The sequence below is a fragment of the Daucus carota genome, chromosome 9, assembly GCF_001625215.2.
Source record: "Daucus carota subsp. sativus chromosome 9, DH1 v3.0, whole genome shotgun sequence".
Lineage (NCBI taxonomy): Eukaryota > Viridiplantae > Streptophyta > Magnoliopsida > Apiales > Apiaceae > Daucus > Daucus carota.
Genome location: NC_030389.2, coordinates 38,087,114 through 38,113,751, shown reverse-complemented (window position 1 = coordinate 38,113,751; position 26,638 = coordinate 38,087,114). Strand labels below are relative to the sequence as shown.

Here is a 26,638-nt window from a genome sequence, read left to right as displayed (position 1 = left end):
TGCGACTTTATAATGACATAAAAACATTGCAAGATGTGTATTTTGCAAATCATATTCTATAAACATCATTATTTTGTTAAAAATTTTGACAATCTTAAACATTCTACAAGTTAAATAGTGAAAAACACATTATTCTGCAAAACATGTTAAGTTTGCGGAACATATTTACATATTACGGAACATATGTGTTCTACTTGTCGAACATAAATGATTTTCAATATTTTTCATGAAATAGTGATATTTATAGAATGTATTTCACAAAATAACAAGTTTCATACATTTTGCAATGTTTTTATGTCATTCTATAGTTGCAGAACACACGTGGACTACGGTACTCACTAGTACAGAATGGACTTTCAGCGTCGGTCAAATAACCCCTAAGGCGTCGGTTAAGTGGCGTAGCAAATGTAGGAGACGCTATAGGTATATGCCTTTAGCGTCGGTTAAGTAGGCGACGCTATTGTCTTGACAATAGCGTCGGTTATCTGAAATGCCGACGCTATATCCCAACCTATTGCGTCGGCAGTCTGAAATGCCGACGCTATAGCCCTTATCTATAGCGTCGGCTATCTGAAATGCCGACGCTATAGCCTAACCTACTGCGTCGGCTGTCAGAAATACCGACACTATAGCCCTTACCTATAGCGTCGGCTGTCTGAAATGCCGACGCTATAGCCCTTACCTATAGCGTCAGCTGTCTAAAATGCCGACGCTTAAAGTGTTCTTTTTAATAATAATAATATTTTTATTTTGTTGTAAGCTTTTGACAATTCACCACGATCATAAGAATGTGCTCAAACTACATGAGAGAAATGAATAAACAATTCGATCTTATTAATAAAAAAATATTACCTAGTTGTTTATTACATTAGAAACATCTCCAAACTCTTCACGCATATTGATTGTTATATATAATGAATTTTTTTATTACACTAAGAACATCTCCAAACTCTTCACAAATATTAATTGGAATATATAATGAATTCTTGCTCCACCAGACAGCTCAGGTGTTAGACATTTCTTCGTTCTTTCCCTCGATCACAGAAGACAAAGCTGTTCCATAACTAGGATGCTCCTTTGCGACGGAAACTAGTGCATAATTTAAGCCCCGAAAGCAATGTCTTGATATGTTGCACGAAGATCTAAAAATAATGAATGTAAGTGAGGTTGTAACTTTTCAGATCTCTGCAAAGCCATCATACTATTGCATAAAGCAGGCTGGACTAAAATATGTGTAAAAGCAGGTTGGACTGAAAAGAGTACACAAGTTTACATTTTTATCACCAAGTAACCAAAATCAATAAAAAGGCAGCCTTAAATTCTACAGGAGTTTACACAAGTAGAAACATACCTCAAATTCCAGCGGAGAATGTCCTCTCACAACAACATTGTGAGTGGGTAATGGGAACTGAGGCAGCTTCTTCATATAAGAGAAGTCGCATTGTAAATAAGTCTGCAGTCCAATATAATTACAGTGAGGAAATATTAAACCAATATCATTAACAATATATTACCATTGTATGATGTGCAACAAAAGTTGTTTTTAAAAAAAAACAAAGAAAGATAAAAGGGACAAAAAAACAGGATAGGAGAGGCACCAGAAAGCGTGTGATAAACATTCAGTTGCTCCACCTTATATAAGTAAGCTTATTTCTAAAGATAGGAAATATGTAAGCAAAGCGCACTAAGAAGGGGACTAAAAACAGGAGAGAAGATGCACCAGAAAGCCTGTGATAAAAATAGTTACCCTTTATTTAATATTTACTTAACAGGGCAAATTTAAAATATGTTGTCGAGCTTGTCACTTGGACACTATCAGCCAAGTTCAAGTGACATAGTCTTAATTACTTAATGTTTTATTCTCGATACATATGAAGAATAGATAAGACTGATGCCACTAAAATTATTATTTAATCTAAAGTTCACTTCCTTCTTCTTTAAAAAACTAACAGAGCTATAACAAAATATGTATAAAAATGAAAGTAGAAGTATTCCCATAGTATTAGTATATGGAACATGTTAAAAGTCCTGGATCACCTTCAATTTTCGGATGTAAAACAAAATTTAACTGATATAAAGAACCCCCAAGAATGCCACATATACCCGGTATAATATATCTCTTCCAAGATGATAAGAGAAGCTGCAAGAGAAAACCTCAACTTAATACACAAGAAAAAAGAAAGCACAAGAGCAAGCAACTGGGTGCAAGGGCTGCCTTACCCTGGATTCGAGCATAAGCCAAACAAGCAACTTTCTCCCTATTAAACTGTATCTATTAGTTGACCATGCAGTTTTCAGTGTCCACATTTCTTGATGCATTCACAGCTTTTACCGGGCAAAAATTCCTTAATAGATCTAAAACAATGAAAGTTAAATACAAGAATAATGAACATATATAAATTGCACATATAACTACTGCAAGGTGACATACCTGTTTGCTCTCGGCGAAAGCTACCCACATTATACCAGCAAGGCCGAACAGAGGTTTTGGTACCTTCCAAAGTTTTTGAATTAGTCCTTGCAATACTTGCTAATAAACTGCTAGACAGATACTCCTATATAGGAGCCAGAGCTCTATAATTTATTTCATGTGTGGAAATATAGATGTATCTATATTTTCAGATAACAAATGAGGATGAGAATATCAAAATTATAGTTGGCAAAATGAGAATGAGAAGAAGAGTACACTAACCGAAGCAAGCACTAATACAGTAAAGAAGTTTAAATATTGTCCTTGTTGACCCATTCCAGGAGTCGGCATCATTGTGCCATTAGCAGAAGATATACCAGATTGACTAACACCACTAATCATATTTGTCTCAGTCATACCATACCCCTGTGTACAAAACAGCCAAAAACATGAATAGCCATTCAAATGTGTTATCACAATAAAAATAATAATTCTCGAGAGGAAAAGAAATATGATGCATAAAAGTTGATGATCTAATTAATTATGTGTGTAGGCGTTAGCATTGCTTCGGACTTTTCCAAACAAATAGTAAAGCTGAATTGTATTTACAAGACTATATTGACCTTGGTTTTATAAGTCAAGTCTTCTGACTTTTCAAAGCTCTGAAAATTGTAAACACAATGTAGCAATACTTTTGTTTCTGGAACCAAGTTGAACTTATCCTCAAAACTTTTATACTTCAAATTTTCACCCGTGACAAGCATCAACTCATGTGATCAGATTTCATATTCGTTGCTTCGATAAAATATCATTTTTGAACAGTCCTACTTCATATTCTAACTTATCTCTTACTGTAAAGTAAAGGTAAACTTCGCACAATTATTCCTACACGACAGATTCAATTACTCAGGCTTATGCTTAAATTCCTACAGTGGACGATAACATTGACAGAAATGCCAAGTAAATCAGAAGTCAAAAAAACAAAATAAACAGTATAGCCAAGTAAAATCATCGTCACTAATTAATCGAGTTAACAACAAATGCCCATTTCACAAAACATCATCACATGACTAGAATAAAATTAACAACATCAAACAGTACACTAAACTCATACCCACCAAGAATCAATACTAAAACAAAACCTAGATGCAATTTTTCAGACTGATCCCTAAATTTGGGGATATAGAAAGTACCGATACAAGAAGCCCAGCAATCCATCTGTGAAATCAATTAATTAATCCCGTAATTAAGCATCCGAATCAGTTTGGGAAGCCGAGCAATCTAGTGAACCTGTAGAAGAATCGATCCCACCATCCACCAAGATATCGAAAAGGGAAAGTGACATTGAGTGGAAAAAGCGAGAGGAGATCGAGAGTGGGAAACTGAAAAAAGATTGATCACTGATGGATCATGGATGGAGAGTGAATTAGGTCTTTTGACTCTTTGAGTCGACAGTTTGCCGAGAAGTTCTGTGAGGCGAACGTGTGTATACCAGGCTACCAGCACCTGGCAGTCTAGCACTCTCGTATAAATCCTATCCTATAGTGTAGTTATTCAAATATATTTTTTTAATATTTTTTTATTATAATTTTAAAAGTGAATTATATAATATATTTTTCTTTATATTATATTAAATATTAAATATGATTATATTTATAATATATATATATTTTAAACTATAAATTATATCACAATTTTAAAATAATATTAAATCTCTTTTAATTTTAAAACTAAATTATATAAAAGTAAATTTAAGATAATAATAACAAATATATTTTTAAATTATAATATATGAACTTTCATTAATTTAAATTATAAGATTAAGTTATTAATAAAAACTTTTAAAAAAAATTTATGAATAAAAATTTAACTTCAAAACATTAATTCATAAAAAGAAAATTTTAAAGATAAATTGCGCAACTATACTTTACAGGAGCATTAAAGTCCGTGCAGCTTCCCGTTCCCCAATGTATACTATCCAGGGGACGGGGGAGTATTCTATTTGTATTATATATAATACAATTTTATTTATAATTTAAAATTTATATTTTATATAATATAATTTTATATTTATAATAAATATATAATTTTAAAATAGAATGTACATAATTTAATTAAATTATAAGTATAATTATAACATATAATATTGATAATAAATATTTAAAAATTTTAATTATATTTATATGATATAATTATAATTAGCGATACATACATACACACACACACACACACATATATATATATATATATATATATGGGAGGGTTCTGGTACAAACTTACAAACTTTTTTTGTTCAACATATATATATAACTTGAGTTCAACATTTTTTTAACATATTTTGTTGAACATCGATTAAAATAGTAGTGGATAAGTACATAAACCAATTTTTAAATGTAAGAACTAAGGTAAACATATTATATAATTAATATTTATATTTCTAGACCCTACCCAAACCCTAGAGGTATAGTTTAAACATCTTTTTAGATATATTCAACACAATGATAATTAGTGTTCAACACCCGATGTTGAACCCCAGTTATAAATGTGTTGAAAACGCGATATATTTATGCGTTATTTTTAAAAATTGTGATGTTTTTTGAAAAATTTTCAACATGGATATACTTTATATAACTAAGGATTAACACGATGGGAGAATAAAAAAAAGTTTGTAAGTTTGTAACTTAAAAAAAATTTTATTTGATCCTATCCCTATATATATATATACATATATATTATAAAATTTAAGTTTTAAAATTACATTATATATAATTGGTTATTAAAATTTTAAAAGATATACTTTTAAATTATAATATATATACATATATAATTTAATTTAATTGAATTATAAGATTATATTTTTAATAAGAAATATTTCAAATTTTTAGTTTTATCTTATGCGATATAATTTCAATTAAAATATTAAAACTAGATTATACATATAATCATATGTTAAATTATAGTTATAAAATTATATAAAATAATATAATTTTAAATAAATATAAAATCTAAAGCGTCGGCATTCTCTTCACCGACGCTACAAGTGAACCTATAGCGTCGGCGTTCTGAGGACCGACGCTACAAGTGAACCTATAGCGTCGGCGTTCGCTCGACCGACGCTACAAGTGAATCTATAGCGTCGGCATTCTCGTGACCGACGCTATAAGTGAACCTATAGCGTCGGCATTCTCCGGACCGACGCTACAAGTGTACCTATAGCGTCGGCGTTCTCCCGACCGACGCTACAAGTGAACCTATAGCGTTGGCGTTTTGCCCGACCGACGCATAAAAGTATCTACAGCGTCGGCGTTTTGCCCGACCGACGCATAAAAGTATCTACAGCGTCGGTTCTGTCTTTAACCGACGCTAAAAGGGCGACGCGGAAAGTCATTTCTGTACTAGTGACTACAGTAAATATGTGAACTAAATGGAATTTGACTCCCTAAAAATAATATAAATTACTGTTTTTTTAAAATGTGTTTATGAACACATAATAAATGTTAATTTTTATGAGTTTGTTGTATTTGTATTAGTCATCTAATCATAAATATGGACGGCCTCCTGTATCAATTCAACCAATAAAAATTTATTACATTATTAAATTTTATGTTTATTGTGTGCCTTGAGCACAGGGTAGAAAGATGCTACAAAATATTAAGTTTCTACCAAGTTTATACATTATGAGGCGTGTGAACTTCAATAATATTCTTTATACTCATTTCTAACATTATATTTAATTCTTATTTGAATTCCACTGTAACCAAAATTCAAATTCAAAATTTGTAGGTGAATATTGTATTGTAAAATATAAGCTAAGAGTTATGTATCTACTTTTGAAATAGAGGAGAGAGAAGAGGTTTATAGTGTTTTTAGAAGTAGCTGAGAGCGGGTCCAATATGTTACCTATCTCATTACTTATTAATAATATAAAATAATGAATCTTAGTTAGTCTTAATAATTTAGGTAATCTATTTTTAGTGTTAACTCCAATAACTATCCCTATATTTGTTCCCCTAGGATTATTTTAATAAATTTGAGAGAGAAAACGGGAAAGGGAGGAAAAAGACAAAGGAAAAAGGAGAGAGATGATTATTTTATTCATAAATATTAAATAAGTAATGACTAGGGGTTACTTATAAATAGATAATTGATAAAAGGTTTGAGGTTGTACTACTGATTTAAATAATCATTAGAAGAGTGTTGGAGTGTATTTTTTTAATACATTACCTAAGTGTGAGTTTAGATTTAAATTTAGGTAATCTATTGGACTTGCTCTAAGTTTGCTCTACGACTCTATTAAAACTCTGTAAATTTCTCGTGCTCTTGTATTTTGATTTTAAGAACCTATTTAAAGATTATCGGAGACAGCCGCGGAATAAGACTCCAAAAGTACAACTCAGATTCAAACTATGAATTTTTTTTAGAGTTTCTTGGGTTAGTGTAGGTTGCGATGGACTCGAACTTGATGCGAAAATATTTTGTTACTTTTTATTATATTATTTTGTATTGTTGTTATAGATGGTAATAACTAACAATAATTTTTTACTGAAAATATTTTCAACATTTGATGGAACCAGTCATACATTTCACTATCAAATTTCATCAAAATATAACTTTTTATATTACAATTCAAAATATGTAAATATTAAAAAAAAAAAAAATCAAGCAACTATCTGATTACTACGATAACGTCTTATTTACCAATACTTTTCTTGACAGCACAACAATTTTTAACAACAATCTCGATTACTCTCAATTCACAAAAAAATTATTTAAAATACTATACATATATACAAAGGGTCCGGGTCTCTAGCAGTCATATGCCAGAGACTGGTTAAAAAACACACAGATCCTGGGCCGTTGGATGCATATCCAGCGGCTAAGATCATATTAAAAGTTTAATATGTCCAGCGCTTTTTTAGCGGTGGACGGAAATTCCTATGTCCAGCGCTTCATAATGTGTGTGTTAGTTAAGTGCTCCACAGCCATTAATGGCTCTGGACCGCTACCCATTTACAAAATACATATATTTTGATATTATTTTATATATTATTAAAATAAACAAGTATTTTTTAAACTAATATATTGATTTAAAATATTAATTATGAATTTAATATTTCAAATATAAATTTTATAAAAAATACTACATTTATTTGGGCCAGGGATGAGATGATTGGATTGGGTGATGAAATGATTGGATTGGGCTGGGGTGGGGTGGACCGGGATAATGCATATCCCTAAAATATATAATTCGAGCTCTACATCGTCCTGATACATTAATATATCCATCAAAATAAATTATGCATGAAAATTAAGTTGTAATCTAATTTCGACGCTACCCATACTTGATGTTTGGTTGGAATAAATAGACTCTCAAACCTATACTTTAAGATATAGATTTTAAATACCCAAGTAGGGTGGTGGGTATGGGTTTTTGATACTCAAGTAGGGAGGTGGGCATGAGTTGGAGATATGAGATGCATTAATTTTTGATTTTTTTCGTCTCTATTTAAGTAATGAAATATTAATGTTTGATACAAAATTAAATCAATGATGCAAAAATATATAACAATAATAATTTTATTAATATTTTTAATTAATATAAATTAAAAACTTATTTTTTTTATAAAAATTGTATATATTGATTCCGGCACTCAACCAAACACATGATATGATATAGGATATTTTAAACTCATACCAGTTTAATCTGATTTCTCGTTCCAACGTCCAACCCATACCGCTTCTCGAACCAAACAACCCCATATGAGTTTTTCGAATCCGGCCTCTGGGGGTCTACAATGGGTTATGGGCTTATATTAGTTAATCAGAAAGAAATTGGACATTACCAATGATTTGGCCCACTGTCAACCCTTGGACGGCTTAACCCGATTCCTCCTTCTAACCCATACCGCTCTTCGAACCAAACGACTCATATTAGGTCTTTGAATCCGGCCTCTGGTGGTCATACAATGGGTTATGGGCTTATATTAGTTTATTAGAAAGAAATTGTACATTACAAATGGTTTGGCCCACTGTCAACCTTTGGGCTATGGAATCGGCAGGCTCTTTTTTCTTTGGTGTATTGCATCGAGCCCAACGTCGCTATTATTAGATTTATAAATAAGAACAAAGTTTCATGTAGTCCGCATATTTACTGTAGTACCGTAGACCACGTATGTTCTGCAATATAAAATGGCATAAAAACATTGCAAAATATGTTATTTTGCAAATCATGTTCTATAAACATCATTATTTTGTTAAAAATTTTGACAATCCTGAACATTATACAAGTTAAATAGTGAAAAACACATTATTCTGCAAAACATGTTAAGTTTGCAGAACATATTTATATATTACAGAACATATGTGTTCCACTTGTCGAACATAAATGATTTTCAATTTTTTCATGAAATAGTGATATTTATAGAATGTATTTTACAAAATAACAAGTTTCATACATTTTGTAATGTTTTTATAACATTCTATAGTTGCAGAACATACGTGATCTACGGTACTACAGTAAATATGTGGACTACATGGAACTTAACTCAATAAGAACAAACTTATATAATAATAACGGTTTTTTTTTTCAAATAAATATATAAATGCTAATAAAAATATATTTTTCTTAAAAACGGATTGTGTCCAGAGACTGTCACCGAATTATAAGATAGTTGTACAGTGTAAAGAAAAACATGTTAGGGGTGCAAGCACAAGAAAAGGTCGAGTTATCCATGGGAAAACCAGTGTGCTACTACTGTACAAAGTTTACAATCAATTCATGTGGGGGGAGAGAGCATTTGCTATGAATCGCTGCATGTTCCACTTGACATGTAAAGACAAATTCATTTTTGTGAAAGTTTGGAATCACACTTCACAAGGATGTGTGCTGTGTCCCATTGAAATTAACAAACTCTCACTCTTCTCTGGTTTCTACCATTTGCTTTTTTACAGTTCTCAAGAGTCAAGTCCGTTCTATTCTTTGTTATAAAAAGAAAAAAGGTCTGTTCTATTCTCCCTCCATTTATTTATTTATATACAACTTTTATTACTTAAACATATATTTTAAAAAAGTTAACTATATTTTTTATTTTATATCTCATTTTTAAATAATATTTTAAATAAAATTTAAATAATAAACTTTTATTAAAAGAAATATAAGAATTTATAAAGTTGTATTCTATTAAGATTTTAAAATACGTATCCAAACTCCCGTATCGGATTTATATTATTCAGGACGGCGGGATATGATGTAACTGATAATCCAAAAGCAACCTATGTGCTTTATGAAAATCGTACATCATATCCCTCCGTCTCGTATGATTGTTTACGTATATTTTATACGTATTTTGTGGTACTTATAATTTTTTTAATTTTTTTTACTTGAATAAAAGTTTAAAGCAAATCTTTATTCACGGGGAATAATTTTTAAGAAAATATTATGAAATTATATTTTATAGAAACCTCTAACATACGTGTCAAAAAAAAGTATGTAAAGGACCTGCCGGAACAAAAGGAGTAATATTTTAAGAAATCTATGGAAAAATGTGTATTTGTTGAATGTCTATTTACTGCTGATGAATTGTGTGATGTTATGCAATAAATATTGTCGGTTAACTCTTGCGAATTTATTTTTGAATTCCTCCAAAAAAAATTATTCTAATAAATTTTTTAACTGCTCATATACAACACAAAACTTCTCTATTTAGAATGACATCCACTAAACAACACCCGAACTTATCAAATCAAATAATTGGTAGGTGTAGGTTGCTTCGATATTTGTACTGCGATGGACTTAATTGTTGGGTTGGGTGGCAATTTTGGGTAACAGGTCATTTTCGTATCAGCAATCAAGTCGATTTCGTGTCAAGATAAAATCACTTAAAATTATATAAAACTGAAATTTTTAAAAATGAAATTCAATTTCAGATTTATTTCAAGTCAATCGGATGATTTTCGAGTTTTGTATGAATAAATTCGGTTGCGGATTGAAACAAGCTTAGGTCGGGTTTGTGGCCGTGTATGATATTGTCACTGGTGGTCTACGCAGCGCCAACTCCATTTTTGTTTATATTCTTGAAAAACTATATAGCACAAATATTACGAATAAAACAAAAGATTATGAAAAGGATGTGTGGACGTGTGGTAATAATATAAAATGAAACAACGGAATCGTTCGTGTAACATTTTTCTACCCAAGAAATAACTTACGCGTACCGGTTATTTGTATTATTTATATAAAAATGGAGTTAAAAACACTAAGAAAGAATATCAGACGTTAATCATAACTTTTTTCGACGACTTATCTTTTTATTTAATTTTATAATATATATAATATCGTATTAAAATATAATTTATAATATAAATTGTTATTAATTAATAATTTTTATACTTAATAAGTTGTAAATATAGAAATTTATCTAAAAATATATTAAAAGTTACATTTTATTAAAAAATAATACACACATTTTCCTTTATAAAAAAATAAACATCTTTTAAATTAATCTAAATAAGTGTATTGATTTCAAATTCCAAACCACCGCGACGGGCCCTTTGGATGGCTTGTGTTTCTTCTACAATTTTGTTGGTACATCAGCTGAAAACAGAAATACAGGCTCGACCTGTCAATCTTTTGAGTCACATATGTGTAAAAGTACCTCTTGCTTTTCCTTTTTAACTAATTTATTCACCATTTTAAGCACTGTCATTGCAATATTTAGTTACACTGTATTCTTGTATTTCCAATGTCATGAGTATATTTTTATGGAGAGAATCTTTTTGCCAACAAAGAACAAATGCCATAAGAAAAAAAAGTAAAATACAAAAATATTCCACTTAGCAAAAATAGAATAAAAGATTCGAGTTCAACAGTTCATAACCAATTTCTTAATACACGTCTAACATTTCTTAATTAATATCCCATACTAAAAAAAACAGACAAATAGTCAATATTGTAATAAGAACTTAAGAAGTGTGGAGTGTGGACCAAACAAGTTTCATTCTTTCACCAACCCAAACCAGACCAACTATGCCAAAAAAGCATATTAATACTAGATTTATAATTTGTACCAAGCTTAACAAATATTATGAGAGTGACATTTCTAAGTAATGAATAACCTATCTAGTCATCGGACACCTTTCTCTGTTCCAAATTCAGATTCCTATGTTTCAATTCCTCAAATCCTTTCACCACACAACTTGTGTATATCATTACTAAATTTATACTATGTTTTTTAGAAGTTTGATAATAAAGATAAATTTAATTGAATATATGAACTTTACCCCTAGAAGTACAAATATATTACATTTTAAGTATAAAATCTAATTTTTTTATTAAAAATTCTAATAATATTAAGATAAATTTCATTGAATATTGGACTTTTGTCGATTCAAAAACGCAAATGGAGTATAGTACAGAATAAGTGTTCAAATCAATATCATGCTTAAAATCTTTATGAATCTAATCTTTAAAATTTGATTATATTCATTTTTTAAACATTTTTATGTTTTAAAATCAATAAAAACACTCAAAAAAAATTTATGTATTTTTCTTAAATAAGTCCGTAAAACAATTCGGCCCTCATTCTCCAAAACCCGGACCCTTCAATTCAACCCTAAACCAATTTGATCTCACTATCAGCCAGTGAACCAAACCAATTTGATCTCACCATCAGCCAGTGAACTCCACTCGGACAAGATCCAAATTTATTTCTTGTGACAATTTCGCAAAACATTTCAAACACAAAACTTGCGGAATTTAGGACAATTCAGTTTTCCCATTTCTCATAACCCTTGTTTCTCCTCTCATCATCATTCCAAAACTATTACAAACAAGGATCCATCAAACCTAACCCCTACAACATATGACTCAACACTTAAACATAACACACTACTAGATACTACCAAGATCTTTCATTAATAAGCAAAAACCGAACCACAAGACAAAGCCATCAAAAGCATCGCAGCTCGCCTCTCCTCTTCCCCAAACTTCCTCCTCTTCTTGCACATGCTCGATCTTGGCCTCTGCAAAACGTTCTCACTGTCCACACACAAAAACCTCCTCTCCACTACGTCTTCGCCGTTATTGCTAGATGATCCGTCGCTGCTGGTTATCGTACTCGCATTCGAGTTGTTCTTCTTGGGCTTCTTCTCTTCTTTGTTGCTCAGACCCATCAGAGCCCTCTTTCGCTTCCGGCTCCTGATCCCACAAGCATTACACAACGACTGCAAAAACAAAACCCCAGATCGCAAAATAAGTCAGGCCGTCGTGAAACAAAAGCTAGCATTCTCAACTACTTATAAATATTTCTAACTTTTTTACATAGACGATACAAATAAACTTCTTTTAAATGCTTGTGGGAGTATGATCCCACAAGCATTACACAAACAAAAATAAAAACCCAGATCACAAAATCAGTGGAACCATCCGTGAAACAAAAACTAGCATTCTGAACTTCTTATAAGTACTTTTATCTTTTTTAGACAAACGATATAAATAAACTGCTTCTAACTTACGGCCGACAAGCTAGGCTTTTAAGCCCGCCCATTAATCACTAATCAAAAATCAAAAACAAAATAGACAAAAATCAAACACAAAATAGACAAGATCGGCTACCTTGGGGCCAGCTGGACCGCCTCGCCAAAGAGGGGTCTTAGTAGTTCCGCAATCAGCACAAGTTTTAGCCCCCTGATTTGGGGCTTCATCTCGCACAACTTTATCACAAGCTTTGGTAATGTTTTCATCACAGTCCGAGCCCTGTAAACACATCAAAACTCAAATTAAAACAGAGATCATGGATAAAACAACACGAATCTTTACTCAAACAGGACATAATCACTTACTCTGTCACTTGAATCCGCCATTTCCGAGAGATCAACTTCAACAAATTAGACTCGATTTAAGTAACTTAAAAGTAACTTATGTGATTCGCCCTCTGGATAGAGTGATCACAGCATATGATCTAGAAACAGCTGAAATGATCACTTCTGGAGAGACTCAAACTACACGGGAGAGATATTTCTGGGAGAGATGGTAATGGATAAAGACTGGGAGAGATGAGGAAATGATGAAGGTGTATAAGAGAGCTTATAGCGGCGGAGAGAGAGTGATGAGAGAGAGAGAACCGACTCTAGAATAAAAGGGATAATAGCGGCAAAATGAAAAAGAAATTGAGGGTTCATTATAAAGATTGGTGGAAAACCCTAGACTCATCTTGGCCGTAGGTATTGACGGTTTTACCCTTGATTACAAAATCATTTTTATTCACCCGCCAAAACCACTTTTGGCTCTAACAAAATAAGGGCGGGCAGTTTTTAGTGAATTTTTGTGTTTGAGAATTTTGGTTGTACGGGAGCCTAATTCTTTTGTTTCGAGCGCCAAGCTGAAAAATAGAAAATGCTCTCGCAGGATGGACCTGTGTACTTTGGGCTCGAGGAGTGCTATTTCTGTTTGATCCTCAAATTTGATATTCATTCCCGACTAAGCCTCGAATCTTGAAAGGAAAATCTTTTCCTCTCTGATCCTCGTCCCGAACAATAACTACTAACTCATAACATACTAATAAAATGATATACTTTTTAATATATTTTTTTTAATAAAAAACAAACTACTAGATCATAGATACTAACAAAATGATATGATCTCATAATAAAATTGATTTATAATATGAATAATTATTATTTTAAAATTTTAAAATATATTATAGTACAATATAATAATAATCAATAGATAAAAATAAAGATTTAATTGAATAATATTATAAAAGGTATCTATTTTTAATAATTTATTTGGTATAATATATAAATATATTATTATTATTATTTATTTTACGTGTATATATAATGAGGGGTAGAGACACGAATCCCCGATTTTTTTTATTAAACTTTCCCCGTTCCCTACCCTGATTTCGATAAATTTTCTCAATCCTCGACCCGAATGGGACGACGATAAGATCGAGGTGGGGTGGGGTGAATACCCATCCCTAATTCACATCAAATCGACGAGTGCTATCTCCATCTCCGATTCCCAAATCTACTTATCTACTTCTCTCCGTTCCTTTTTTGTTGTCACAATTCTATTTTTGTTGGTCAAATTGACTAATTTTTGACCAAAGATTACAAGTCACTTTTTCATTATTCTAAAAAACTGAAAATTACATCTTAAAGTAGTTTAAAATTTATTTCCGATGACATATTTTTTTTTTATTTTTTCACTTGATAAAATATTAATAAGTTTCAGTCAAACTTTAGTCAATTTGACCGGCACAAATCCAAAGGTGACAACTAAAAAGGGACGGAGGGAGTATAACAGCACAACAGTTACATGTCAAGCCTCCATCCTGAGTAAATAAACTGACTTGAACACAAGACATCTCCAGTACAAATACATCACTCACCCATTCGAGCTACACAAGCAATTAGTTTATTATTCAAAAGCATTAACCACATACATTAAAACTGTTGTATTTATATTCTTTTCAATATCTTATTTAGTTGATATAAGCTATTATTTCAGCTAAGTCTCATATATTGTTCACATGATAGATTAATATCTATGAATTAATTATTTACGTAACTAAATTTAAAATTGAAAAAGAATCTGAATAATCGGGCTCGAACCATGATTAAATTTTTTAAAAATAGATATAATTCATATTCGAATAGAAATGAACGAATTCAAATCTATCTTAATATTTTAAACGAGTACCAATAAAGTATTATAGAAATTTTAAGTCATGAATTTGAGAAATAAGCACAAAAACTGAGCTTTCAGTGAGTATCTTTGAAAGGAAAAATTGATAGACTTTCAACATGGACTATGTCATATTTGTTTTTTTAATTATAAAAAGTGATTTATAGAGATTACAATATTTTGGAGAACACAAAATAAGGTAAATGAAAGAATATTCTTATGTAGTAATTTTTTTATTTTAAACTTATGAATTCAGAATTAGACGTGTAACTAAATCTTTTTAAAAAAAATTGTAGATATGAGAATAGTGAGAAAAACATCAAATTTGGTGTTTAAAAATATATCTAAATGATGCAATTTTGATGATATATGAATTAGAAATACTATCACTTGTGATATATATATGTGAAATTTAGAGAAATTCTATATTGTTAATTAAAAGGCAACCAAATAATAGTAAAACGCATGATATCAATATCTGCTATTAATTTCAGCCGGATATCATAAATTTATAATCTTTGGATTTCGTGATTACTCATAAATATGTTAAAATCTATCTCCAAAGCCAATGCAAGATTTTCCTATAAACAAATAGCGATATATCACTTGCAATATTGCACTTCTAACACCACCACATGCAATATCACAGTTCAATAACCCGATACAATTTATGCAGTCCCGTCAATAATTCTTAACGACGTTACTAGACAAAGGGGTATTTGTGTAATTTCACCTCTATAATGACTTTTTTGTGCTTCATTTTGCTATTTAACGAAACTCCAACCCCTTCTAATCATTCTACAGCCTCACACAACCCTAATTTTCCCGTAGTTATCTCATATGCTAGTTGGAAAATTAGAGTTGCGTGAGGCGGTAAAATGATTTTTTTTGGGGGGGGGAGGTTGCGTTAAATAGCAAAAATAAGCACAAAAGAGCAGTTATAGAGGTGAAATTACACAAAATATTCCTTTGTCTGTTAATGTCGTTAAGAATTATAGACGGGACTGCATAAATTGTAGCGGTTTATTGAACTATGATATTGCATTTTGCATGTGATGGTTTTAGAAGTGTAATATTGCAAGTGGTGTCTCGCTTAAAATGCATGTACATAAATTGCAGTTTATTCATTATTCATTAAAGATTACTCACTTTTATCAACCTTACGAATACTCGGAGGCAGGAGAAAATACATTTTATTGCAAAACACGAAGGAACTTCACACAAACGACTATTTAAAAATTGAAATATATATTTACACAAATTATCTGGATTTGGTGAAACATCACAGTTTATCTCTGTTTATAATGCATATCACATACTCGTTGTGAACATCACAAAATGCCTGCAGAAATTCGAGAGTCCCATTTACGGAACAGCTATTTAATACGTAATATTAAAACAATATTACGAAAATTTCCCCGAAATAAGTATTTAATTCGTAAAACAAGGTCAGCCAAACATGCTGATAAATAGTTTGCAGTTGAAACAGAGGATCCCGTTTAAAACTAACATTCTGTTCTTGTGTAGACTATTGTGACAAACAACAAGCAAGATTAATAAGCAACTATAAAAATTTGAATGAATTTGTTATCAGTATCTACAATTTCATCTATGATCTATCAGATTGTGGTTAAAATATAAAATTAATGTACCCCTCTTGATGTTTATACAGAATTTAAATTTAGATTTTTGCTAAATGCTGAAATATACAGACTCAAATCATGTTCATTGTGCTGTCTAATTACAGGACTTTCGTTTCTGAGCGTTTCGAGTCTATGCCCTGGTGACCTTGGCGGGGATGCATAAAGCATAGCCGCCTCTAAAGCCTGGCGTCGCACAATCTCTTCTTCAAGTAACAATTTTTGCACGCGTAAAATTGTTATGTACAAACCAGAAGCAAGTAGTATTGTTGTTAATCCGAATACTCCAGCAGCTAAAAACAGACCTTGTTTTAGGACGAGGCAGTTGGGCCTTGAAGACGACCAATTTTTTAAGTGTCCTGATTCGACACTTATTCCTACTAATAGTAATATTTCTCCAACCGCGAAGCAAATCCTGCATTGAAGGGAAAAATGGGGATGTTACTTGTTGAGAATAATATGTGTAATATTTGTAGATTTTAGAGATTAAGAAGTTATTATACCATGTTGTGAAAAAGAAAAATGCAGCTTGCCATGTGAGATTTTTCGCAGAGTTGGACTCAGGCTCCCAAGTGACCAAATCAGTAGATTTACTAACTGCGATGAGCATGTAAGTATGTTCTACAATCATCGCGATTGCCAGGGCTCCAAAGGCACCGCAAGCACAAAAAAGTGGCGTTTTTCCACTGCTGCTGTATGTGCACTCATGTTTCTCTGCGTCGCCATTAGTTGTGCTTGCCCAATTCACCTGCAAAATGGTGACTCAAACATTTAAACACACAAACAAAACAAAAAAAATGTTGCAAGTAATTTAGGTAAATAATCTATGTATTTCCGAGAGTAGGGTAAGGTCTGCGTACACTCTACCCCGTCTAAACCATATTTCCGGAAATTTATTGGTACCTGTGAACGAGTGGCCTCGGCAATGAGGGAGAAAATGAAGCATATTAGGCCAAACACAACTGAAATGATCATCAGAACTGCACCAGTTCTGCTGCGTAAATCCATGCCTCGACGACTCGGGGCAAGATCATCATGAGTAACTGCCATTGTCTGAATTTGTTTTTTGGCAAGAACAAGGCTTTGGTTGATAAAACAAATGGATGAAACATGGTTAATTATTCTATATGGAGAGAAGGGAAGGAAGATTAGTATCACTTGGAACAAAGGGTTGCTTAAACTTTAGACATTCTTTTTGGTTTAAGCTTTACATGGGAATTTTCACACAGGGTTCTTATCTTTAATTAGTGGCTTGAGTACATTTTTATTGAATTAGTGGGGGAAAGTCATTTTTATATTATCCTTTTAAAAAGATTGGTGATGGCAGAAGCTATTAGTGAATGTATAAGTAGTCATATTTGTTCTCTGATGATCCAAAAGCATAATATGTCATATGATTTTGAATCAACCTCATACATTTCAGATTATGTACAATCACTCTAGTAAGGTTGGTCCCGACTCCCGAATCACGGAATAAAGATTAATGGAAGATAACTGAATTGACCGGAGGCTAATCAGACGATTAATTGAATAACAAGAGATATAATCAGTTCAACAAGTTACAAAACAAGGAATAATCGACTGTGCTTTGTTTAAGCCATGATGAGCAACTAATTTTGCGAAAGAATGAAGGAACATAATTTTTAACAATAATTTTCAGAAGCATGGTAAGATGAATCATTGGCTCTAGTAAAATAATCTTTTTTTTCCTGTTTTATTATCATCTGCTCAAACTGTTATTGTTTGCATATCACTGTACGGCCTAACAGAATTATCCTTCAATCAACTAGTTCAGCATAGATTGCGTTGCGTGTTCATTATTTTATGACCTTTTTTCATATCTGCTGCAGTTTCCATTTTGGATCTTCTAATAACAATCCCAAATGAAATCACACATTTTCTTCTTTGACAGGAGGGGTTTGAGTAAACCTCACCAGATCTGATCCTGTAATCTAAGCGATGTAACGGGAATGCACATAATTATTTGCTCAAAAGTGGCTCGTGAATAGTAATATATATTACTAAAATTCAAGTAATAACTTATGGATGTTAGATGAAAAGTGGCTGGTGAATAGTAATATACATTACTAAAATCCAAGTAATAATGTAAGTACATCCTTGTAAGACATAAGAGCAAATCCAACACTATGCTAAGAGGTTCCCTAAAAATATTATAAAATAATATGTCTTAGTGATTTAGCATAAGATTTAGCATATGAGCTCCAATAGTACTTCCTATATCCATTCCCTATTATTATAATAATATTAAAAAAGAGGGAAAGAGGAAAAAAAAGAGAGAGAAATGATGTGGAGGAGAGAGGGAAATGAATATTATAATGATAAAAATAGTTTAGAGCAACTCCAGCAGCTTCCCTATTTCATGTCCTAAGTCCAATTATAAGGTGCTCTAGCAGTGTCTTAGAGGTGCCTTAAATCACTAGGATCCTCCTTTCATGCCTTATTAATAAGAGCAAGTCCAAGAGTGTCCTATTTCATGCCACAAATATAATATAAAATATTATGTCCTAGTAATTTAGGACATACTTTACTAACTTGAACTCCAACAATGTGCCTTATTCTCACACTATGTTTAATATTTTATTATTAAAGACTCTCTTTCATCATTTAAGCATAATGTAAAAGTAGAGAGAGAAAGAGAGTGTGATGAGAATTTATAATAAAATATTGAATAGGGCAAGGTGAGATGTGCCCCAAAAATAGGGCTTGGGGAGGTTGTCCTAGTGATATAAGGCATCACTAGGACATTGTTGGATCAAGTTTTTTGGTCAATTGCTCTAAATTATAACTTAAGACATGATATAGGGCATCTCTTGGACTTGCTCTAAGGCACCACTAGCCATGCCTTATTTGATTTCTTTAATAAAAAAATCATTTCTCTCTCTTATTATAACTTATTTTCTCTCTTTTCCTTCCATCTTTTATCAATCTCTTTCCAATTTATTATTATAATAATAATAAGGAATGAATTATAAGGATCATTGTTGGAGTTGAAATACAAAATCTTGTCCTAAATCACTAGGAATCAATATTTTATAATATTTATAAGGAAGACACTAAGACACTGCTGGAGATGCTCTTAAAAGTGGCTAGCATATTCTAAAAATGGAGTGCAATTTTATCCTATATTCCCTATTTTTGGATTTAAGACTTGATTTAGCACACCTATTGGACTTGCTCTAAGAGTCACAAAAGTGATGATACTATCGAGAAAAATCAATTTCACGAAAATATCGTTAAAAATATTCTTCTAAAATATGAAAGAAGACTTTTCGGGTGTTTTTTCAAAAACTATTCATATTATACTTTTTTTTCCAAAAATACGATATAAATTTTAAAAACTACTTTCAGTCAGTTTTGCAACTCGTGTACAGCTTCGATCCATATTTTGAAAATTAATTTAAAAATATTGATAATTTTTACAAATTATACTGCTCTTTATCAAATAAAACCAAAGCATTTGAAATTAACCCAATATTTTCAGCTCTATTTTAATTGCGAATTCAAACAAAATAGAAAATCTATGCTTAAACACATATTCCTAATAGGTGGGTCCAGCACATTCAAAAACCTCATGGGCCCACATGTTTGACAACCCAATAGTAAACCAATCACAACCATTCATCACAGTTTTAACAATTTAACATTACATGTACTGTGAATTTGAAATCTCTCCCTCTCTCCAAAGAGACGTTACACAACTCAACCTTTTGTTTATGATTATTCTTTTGTTTCCATGCATTACTTTACAAAAACAGATTTTAAAATACACACATTTATTCACACATACGAAGTACAATGTGTGTTAAAACGAGTTTTCAATATGTTACTAGTATATTTAATATATTTAATGCTTGAACACTCAACTCTCTTCTAACCCACAACAAAAACCCTCTTTTAATCCGTGTATGTATGTTTGTGTCTATAATTATACAACCCCAGAAGCTTGGTTTAGCTGGAAGAGATTTGAAAGTAGCCCATTTGCAGATCTTGATTAGTCTTTGTGTTCAACTGTTCAAGTAAGGTTCTTTTTCTTGTTTTTTGTGTTTTTTTGGGTTTGGGATTGTTTGTTGCTGTTGTTTAGGCCTTTAAATTTAGGTATTTTTCTTGATGATTGGTTATGGTTGTGGTGGTTGATTTTGAGAATTGAGATTGATTTAATTGATGTGAATTTGATCAGAAATGGAGGAGATTGAGGGTGTGGACAGTTGTGAAGTGTGCTGCATTATGTATATGAAGCAAGATCATGTAGTAAAGTTTTGAGTTTAATGGGATTGTTTTGAATAATTGAGTTTAGAATTTTATTATTTTATATGATATGAGAGTTTAGTTGAGGTAAGGTCTTAAGTTCTCGATAGCATGGATTCCTAGTGAATAGTGGTTTACTCTTTAATACGAAATAATGAGCTTTTCGGTGATGGACTTCTTTAAAGATGCTTTGATCAAATTCAAAGAACTATTATCCTATAGGATTTCTATGGATTATGATACCTTTTATGATCCCTTAAATTGTGCTCAAAGATAATAGAAATTAGCTCTATGGGATAACAGTCTTATTTAGACTATATAAGGTTGTTATTCAGTGATTTAATCCATCAAAAGAAACATGGCCTTAGGATTTTACGATATTTGACAAGTAAACTAATTCAAAGGTGTAATGAATTGCAATTGTGTCAGTGTAATCAGAAGAGTCTGTTTGTTTACTATAGGCAGAAAAAAGATGTCAAAGAGCGGGAATTTGTTGAAGGAAAATGAAAAGAAATAAATGTTGAACTAAGTCGGTGATGGTAACTTAAGCATGCCAGATTATGTCCAATGGTCCAACCTATTGATCTTAGGCTGAGTTCAATTGGATGGAATGGAATGATGGGAGAATGAAATGAAATTTGCACTCTATTTGGGGGAGGTTGGAGCAAATATTTATATATATATTTTTTAATTTCATCATTCCATTCTAAACTATTTGAACTAGAAATTTGACCCACGTAGTTTGGAAAGAATGCTCCATTCCAATTCTTCACCATTTTCCCCCAAATCTTCATCATAAAAAATTTAACCTCATTCATGCTCATTGACTATTGTCTCAGGCATTCTTCTTTCTCCTTTAATTTTTTTATAATTTTTCATTCCATTCTTCCATCATCCCATTCCATCCAAGTGAACGCAACCTTAGTGGTTTAATTGTGCAAATCACTTGCTTTAGAACTTAGATTAGAGATATAGGCTCTTAATACTAGCTAATGTAGGGCTCATGGACCTGTGGCCAAGCTATATGTTCATTTACATGCATTTTCATTAGTACTGCTTAGTTCCATAACTAACTCCGGTTAATTCATTAATACAAGTATATCTATTTTTGTTTATCGAAGAGGATGGTTGCTGAATTGTAAAATGTGCATTTGGATGTGTATCCCACGCAGCAATTTGTCACTCTCTTCATGGCCAATTCTTGTTAATTTATTTAACCTTTCGAATATCAATTTAGAATTCTTTGTAGTTCCAGTTATAATAGAAACTTTCATATGGAGATGTTTCAATATGAAAGAGTTTGGAACTATGAATGATACTTGTTACCTTCACACGTATTTTAGTAAGATACAAGTTAATATGAAATTCACATAATCCACTGTTCAAATTAGTCCAAATATTTATATTAGAATCCAAGAATCATTAATGTAGTTGACGTTGACAAAGTTGCAGATGGATTCCGTTGAATCGGATTCCTAAAAGTGCTCCCAGTTCTAGTTTCTGTGTACTGTTATGGGGGTTGATAAACAAGGGTCCAAGACAGGAGGTGGTTATGTTGGTGGGTTCCTCCATCTTTTTGATTGGAATACAAAATCTCGGAAAAAATTGTTTGCTAGCAAGTCGGATCCACCAGGTACAACTAAAGCATATATGTATTATGCTTGTGATACTTAGTCTCGTTAGAACTTAGCAATTCAGTTTTTATTCTTGCCTGCTGTATAATATACATATTTTCAATGTCATTTCCATAGAGCGATTGAAGCAGAAAAAAAGAGATGATGGAAACTATCTAACAACGCAGTTACATCTGGTATGGAAGTCATATATCTGTGGCTCTATATTACTTTGTGCTTGCTCTAATAAATTGATTTGTCCCATCAAGTTTTCTTTTGAGATAATAATCTGCCTCATTTACTTCTCCAGATGGATCAAGATGATAGTCTAGCTGGGTCCAGTTTTAAAGGGAGTAGTGATTATAGTTGTGCTTCATCAGTAACAGACGATGATATTGGCGGGAGTAAGGCTCCTGGAGTTGTTGCCAAGCTTATGGGATTGGATTCCTTGCCAACGTCCAACTTTTCTGAGGCCTACTCTACCCCATTCTTTGACTCGCGTTCTCTGAAAGATTCTTACTACCATAAAAGAAGTGAGGAATTTAATGACAACCATCCAATCATGCACTCTGGAAACATGTTTAATAGAACGCAGGAGCCTCTTAGGAATAACATAGATTCAAAGCAACAAAAAACTGTAAGCAGTCCATTTAAGAAGTTTCAAACTGAAGTTTTGCCTCCCAAATCAGCGAAATCAATTCCACTCACTCACCATAAGCTTTTGTCTCCTATTAAGAGTGGAGGATTCCATCCATCTAAGAATGCGGTGCATATAATGGAAGCCGCTGCTCGGAGAATTGAGTCAGGATCCCAGGTTATTTCCAAAGCAAAAATGCCTCCAGTTGGGTCTTCAGTTCCCTTGAAAGTCAGGGATTTAAAAGAGAGAGCGGAAGCTGCCAGAAGACCTTTAAAGCTTGCTGAAACTTCTCAAAAACCAGCTGAATCAATTGCTGTCAAAAATATCAAGGGACAATCCACTGATAAGAATTTGAATAGATCGCTAGATACAAAGACATTTATAGCTTCCTCAGATTTAGCAGAAAGTTCAGTTGGCTCGCGGAATAAGGGGAAATCTGTATCACTTGCACTCCAAGCAAAGGTTAATGTTCAGAAAAGAGGACTAACCCCTAATTGCAACCGAAATTCAGTTGGTCTGAAAGAACAGGGTGAAGTAACGTCAAACCAGATCTTTAAAAGTCAGCCGAGTGTGCAAAGGAGTTCACATAAGAAGTCTCATACAAGTAATCCTCCATCCGTACTTAGGCAGAATAATCAAAAACAAAACTGCTCTACTGAGAGAGAAAAGGTGGCTTCAAAATCACTGCCTTATAATAATATACAAGGTAAAAAGGTGATATCTGGAGATTCTTCAGTTGGGCGGCAGAGAAGCTCGAGTAAAAATTCTGGAAACAGCAAAGTTGGTTCCAGAAAGATTGGGCGTGAGATAATTGATGATGGTAAAGATCTTCCGTATTCCAGTACAAGTGTCACCAGGAAGAAACGGTGTATAGATGGAGATTTTAACTTTCAGAAAGACCGGGCTGTTGTTGACAATGAAAATAATGGAAAGGCAACTCAATCTGATGGTGTGATGGACAGTAAATTCAGTTGGGCCGAAGACAGCAAAAGAAATGGAATGGATGTTATTTCTTTTACATTTACAGCTCCAATGGGGCGCTCTTTGCCTGTTCCTGAGACCTCTAGGGATGTTTTGGAAAAAAATAATGCCTTTTCAGCAGATTTCGAAGGTAAAAAGGTATTTTTTAACTCAGGTGGTACTAATGGTTTAAGGTCGTCTTCAGTGGGATGTAACGTAATAGAAGGTGATGCTTTAAGTGCTCTACTAGAACAAAAGCTTAGAGAATTAAGTCTTCGGGTAGAGTCTTCCGGTCATAAAACAGGAGAAGCTGGTAGTTCTGCTTCAAGTTTTCAGGATCAGACACCACTAAAGACAGTAGCAAAGCCAACAAAATTACATGTTGAAGGAAGCAAAAGAGGGTCTTGGACAGACAGCTTGGATGAACAACAGAGTCCTGTATTTTCTTCAACTACTTATGAAAAAGGACGCATTAGCAAACATAAGCTTCAGGTATGCGTTGTACGCTTCTAATACTAATTTCTGCTGCTGAATCATATTTTGTTTTGCTTCCTATAACAAGTATGGCATTTCGCCCAAGGTGAGTCATATTTGTTTTAGTCATGAAAGTTACATTTGAAGGATTGGAAATGTGTCATGGTGTGAACATGATGAAATATGTCTGCTTGATTAAAATTTTCAAAAATATATACAAAGCAAGTATCTGTCAGGGTATCCCAATTCAAAAGTATAATAGTACTTCTGCACCAATATGCAGTAAGTGAATTCCTCCAACCAAACAGTATAACTTGCACCAATTTGATGCAAGATTTGGAGGTTTATGAAGCTTTTCAAAATTTGTTTCTTATTACGCCTCAGAAGTTACTTATGTGTAACGAGGACGCACACAGAGTGATATTATTAACTATTTTTTTCGAATGTGAATTTATTAAGTTTCCAACAAGCAAGATGAGAATATGAGATTCTTTCCTCTTACTTATCGTGTTCATGTCTCTTTCAGAAGACATATCTACTGATGTCTACTCATCTCAGTCATGCTTATATGCTTATAGGATAACGTTTCTGTTAGATGCTCTGTTTGCAAGTGTCAATTCCGTCTGTGAATAATAATCAGGATGCACTTCATTGCTTAACACGATTTTCGGTACCCTGTTCAGGATGTGGAAGATATGTTTGATTGTGGTATAAGCAGTAGTGAAGCCAGAAAAATGCTCAGCTGTCGAAATCCAAGTCCAGTCTCTATTCTTGAACCTTCTATCTTTGCAGAAAGTTGCAACTCTACAGATACAGGAGATAGTTTTAGTATAGAAGGTAAAAGCAGTCCGTGATGTTATATATTGCTACATAACTATAAATAAATTTATTTGTATTTTTAAAAATAAATCCATTGGTTGAACATAAAACTCCTCTTTTGCTTAAATTTTAGGTCTTGTTAGCAGCAAGCAGTGTTCTTCATCAGTTCAAGGACAAGATGTATATGACATAAGGTGTTCAAAGAAATTCCATGTAATAGAAACTGATGCAGAGTTATCAGATTCAGCGTCTTCATCATCTACCAGAGTTGTGGCTACCAAGCATGCGAATATAGCGGTGATCGATGCTGTCAGACCAGTGAAATGGGAACTGGAATACGTAAAAACAATATTATGCAACACTGAGACGATGTTTAAGGACGTTTCAGCTGGTCGGACATCTGAAATCATAGACCCCCGTCTTTTTGATCAGCTAGAAACTCAAAAAGGAGAGCTCTGTTTACAACGGAAAGTTATATTTGATTGTGTTGGCGAATGCATGGACTTGAGATTCCGAAAGTATGTGGGTGGAGGATACAAAGCATGGGAGAAAGGACTGTCAATGGCAAGAAGAGAGGACTGGTTGGCAGAGGAAATTCATAGGGAGATTTCCAGCTGGGAAGCCATGGGGGATTGCATGGTAGACGAGCTCGTCGATAAGGATATGAGCAGTCAATGTGGAAGGTGGCTCGACTTCAGTGTCGAAGCATCTGAACTAGGAGCAGAAATCGAGCGCCGGATACTGAATTCTTTGCTCAATGAAGTTATCTCCGATATCTTGGTACTCTAGCCGGTTAAAAAATGCTTGCAGCTTCATCACAACATTATATGTTAGGCACAGCTTCTTTTATAGAACTCGGCTCCCGGGCACATTCTTGTCTACCCTTGTATCAACTTGTTAATATTTTGCTCTGTGATTAAAACTATTTATATCTTGGCAATTCTCTGTAATCTGGAAATACTTTTGAAATCATATGATAGCAAACTAGCAGTGAAAAGTTGGAATTCCAGTTTGGAGTAAAACGTGGTGCTTTATATAAAAGATTTCGAAGTGCAGAGAGAAAATTCCCCAAATATCACATTTGAGGTTAAAATGTATTTTATGTAGTTTAGGCTTCAAATGTTATATAAA

At 32.7% G+C, this 26,638-nt stretch overlaps 3 protein-coding genes and 1 long non-coding RNA gene across 7 annotated transcripts; 1 reads left to right on the top strand and 3 right to left on the bottom strand.

Annotated features, from left to right (window-relative positions):
• Nucleotides 1-813: 813 nt before the first annotated feature.
• Nucleotides 814-3,901, bottom strand: LOC108200567 (uncharacterized). 2 transcript variants are annotated; one of them, XR_010287765.1, is made up of 7 exons: nt 3,604-3,901; nt 2,693-2,836; nt 2,432-2,494; nt 2,221-2,355; nt 2,038-2,140; nt 1,352-1,420; nt 814-1,142 (listed from the first exon to the last, which is right to left on the bottom strand). It is a non-coding gene; the product is annotated as an uncharacterized LOC108200567 (long non-coding RNA). The 2 variants fall into 2 exon arrangements; XR_010287764.1 differs by having other exon boundaries at nt 2,432-2,836.
• An 8,262-nt stretch (nt 3,902-12,163) lies between these two features.
• On the bottom strand, nt 12,164-13,561 carry LOC108200607 (GATA transcription factor 16). Its single transcript, XM_017368824.2, has 3 exons — nt 13,250-13,561; nt 13,023-13,163; nt 12,164-12,631 (listed from the first exon to the last, which is right to left on the bottom strand). Exons 1-3 carry the CDS (start codon nt 13,268-13,270, stop codon nt 12,323-12,325), a joined length of 471 nt encoding a protein of 156 aa, XP_017224313.1. The 5' UTR covers nt 13,271-13,561; the 3' UTR covers nt 12,164-12,322.
• A 3,147-nt stretch (nt 13,562-16,708) lies between these two features.
• LOC108202027 (uncharacterized) lies at nt 16,709-17,989 on the bottom strand. Its single transcript, XM_017370391.2, has 3 exons — nt 17,642-17,989; nt 17,242-17,486; nt 16,709-17,153 (listed from the first exon to the last, which is right to left on the bottom strand). The coding sequence occupies exons 1-3, from the start codon at nt 17,786-17,788 to the stop codon at nt 16,763-16,765; spliced, it is 783 nt and encodes a 260-aa protein (XP_017225880.1). The 5' UTR covers nt 17,789-17,989; the 3' UTR covers nt 16,709-16,762.
• A 2,480-nt stretch (nt 17,990-20,469) lies between these two features.
• On the top strand, nt 20,470-26,516 carry LOC108203091 (uncharacterized). 3 transcript variants are annotated; one of them, XM_064084481.1, is made up of 6 exons: nt 20,470-20,775; nt 22,436-22,637; nt 22,756-22,814; nt 22,928-24,706; nt 25,372-25,525; nt 25,641-26,516. In XM_064084481.1, exons 2-6 carry the CDS (start codon nt 22,517-22,519, stop codon nt 26,294-26,296), a joined length of 2,769 nt encoding a protein of 922 aa, XP_063940551.1. In that variant the 5' UTR covers nt 20,470-20,775; nt 22,436-22,516; the 3' UTR covers nt 26,297-26,516. The 3 variants fall into 3 exon arrangements, with proteins under 3 accessions (XP_063940551.1, XP_017227307.1, XP_017227308.1); XM_017371818.2 differs by having other exon boundaries at nt 20,471-20,775; nt 22,457-22,637; XM_017371819.2 differs by having other exon boundaries at nt 20,471-20,775; nt 22,451-22,637.
• Nucleotides 26,517-26,638: the final 122 nt, after the last annotated feature.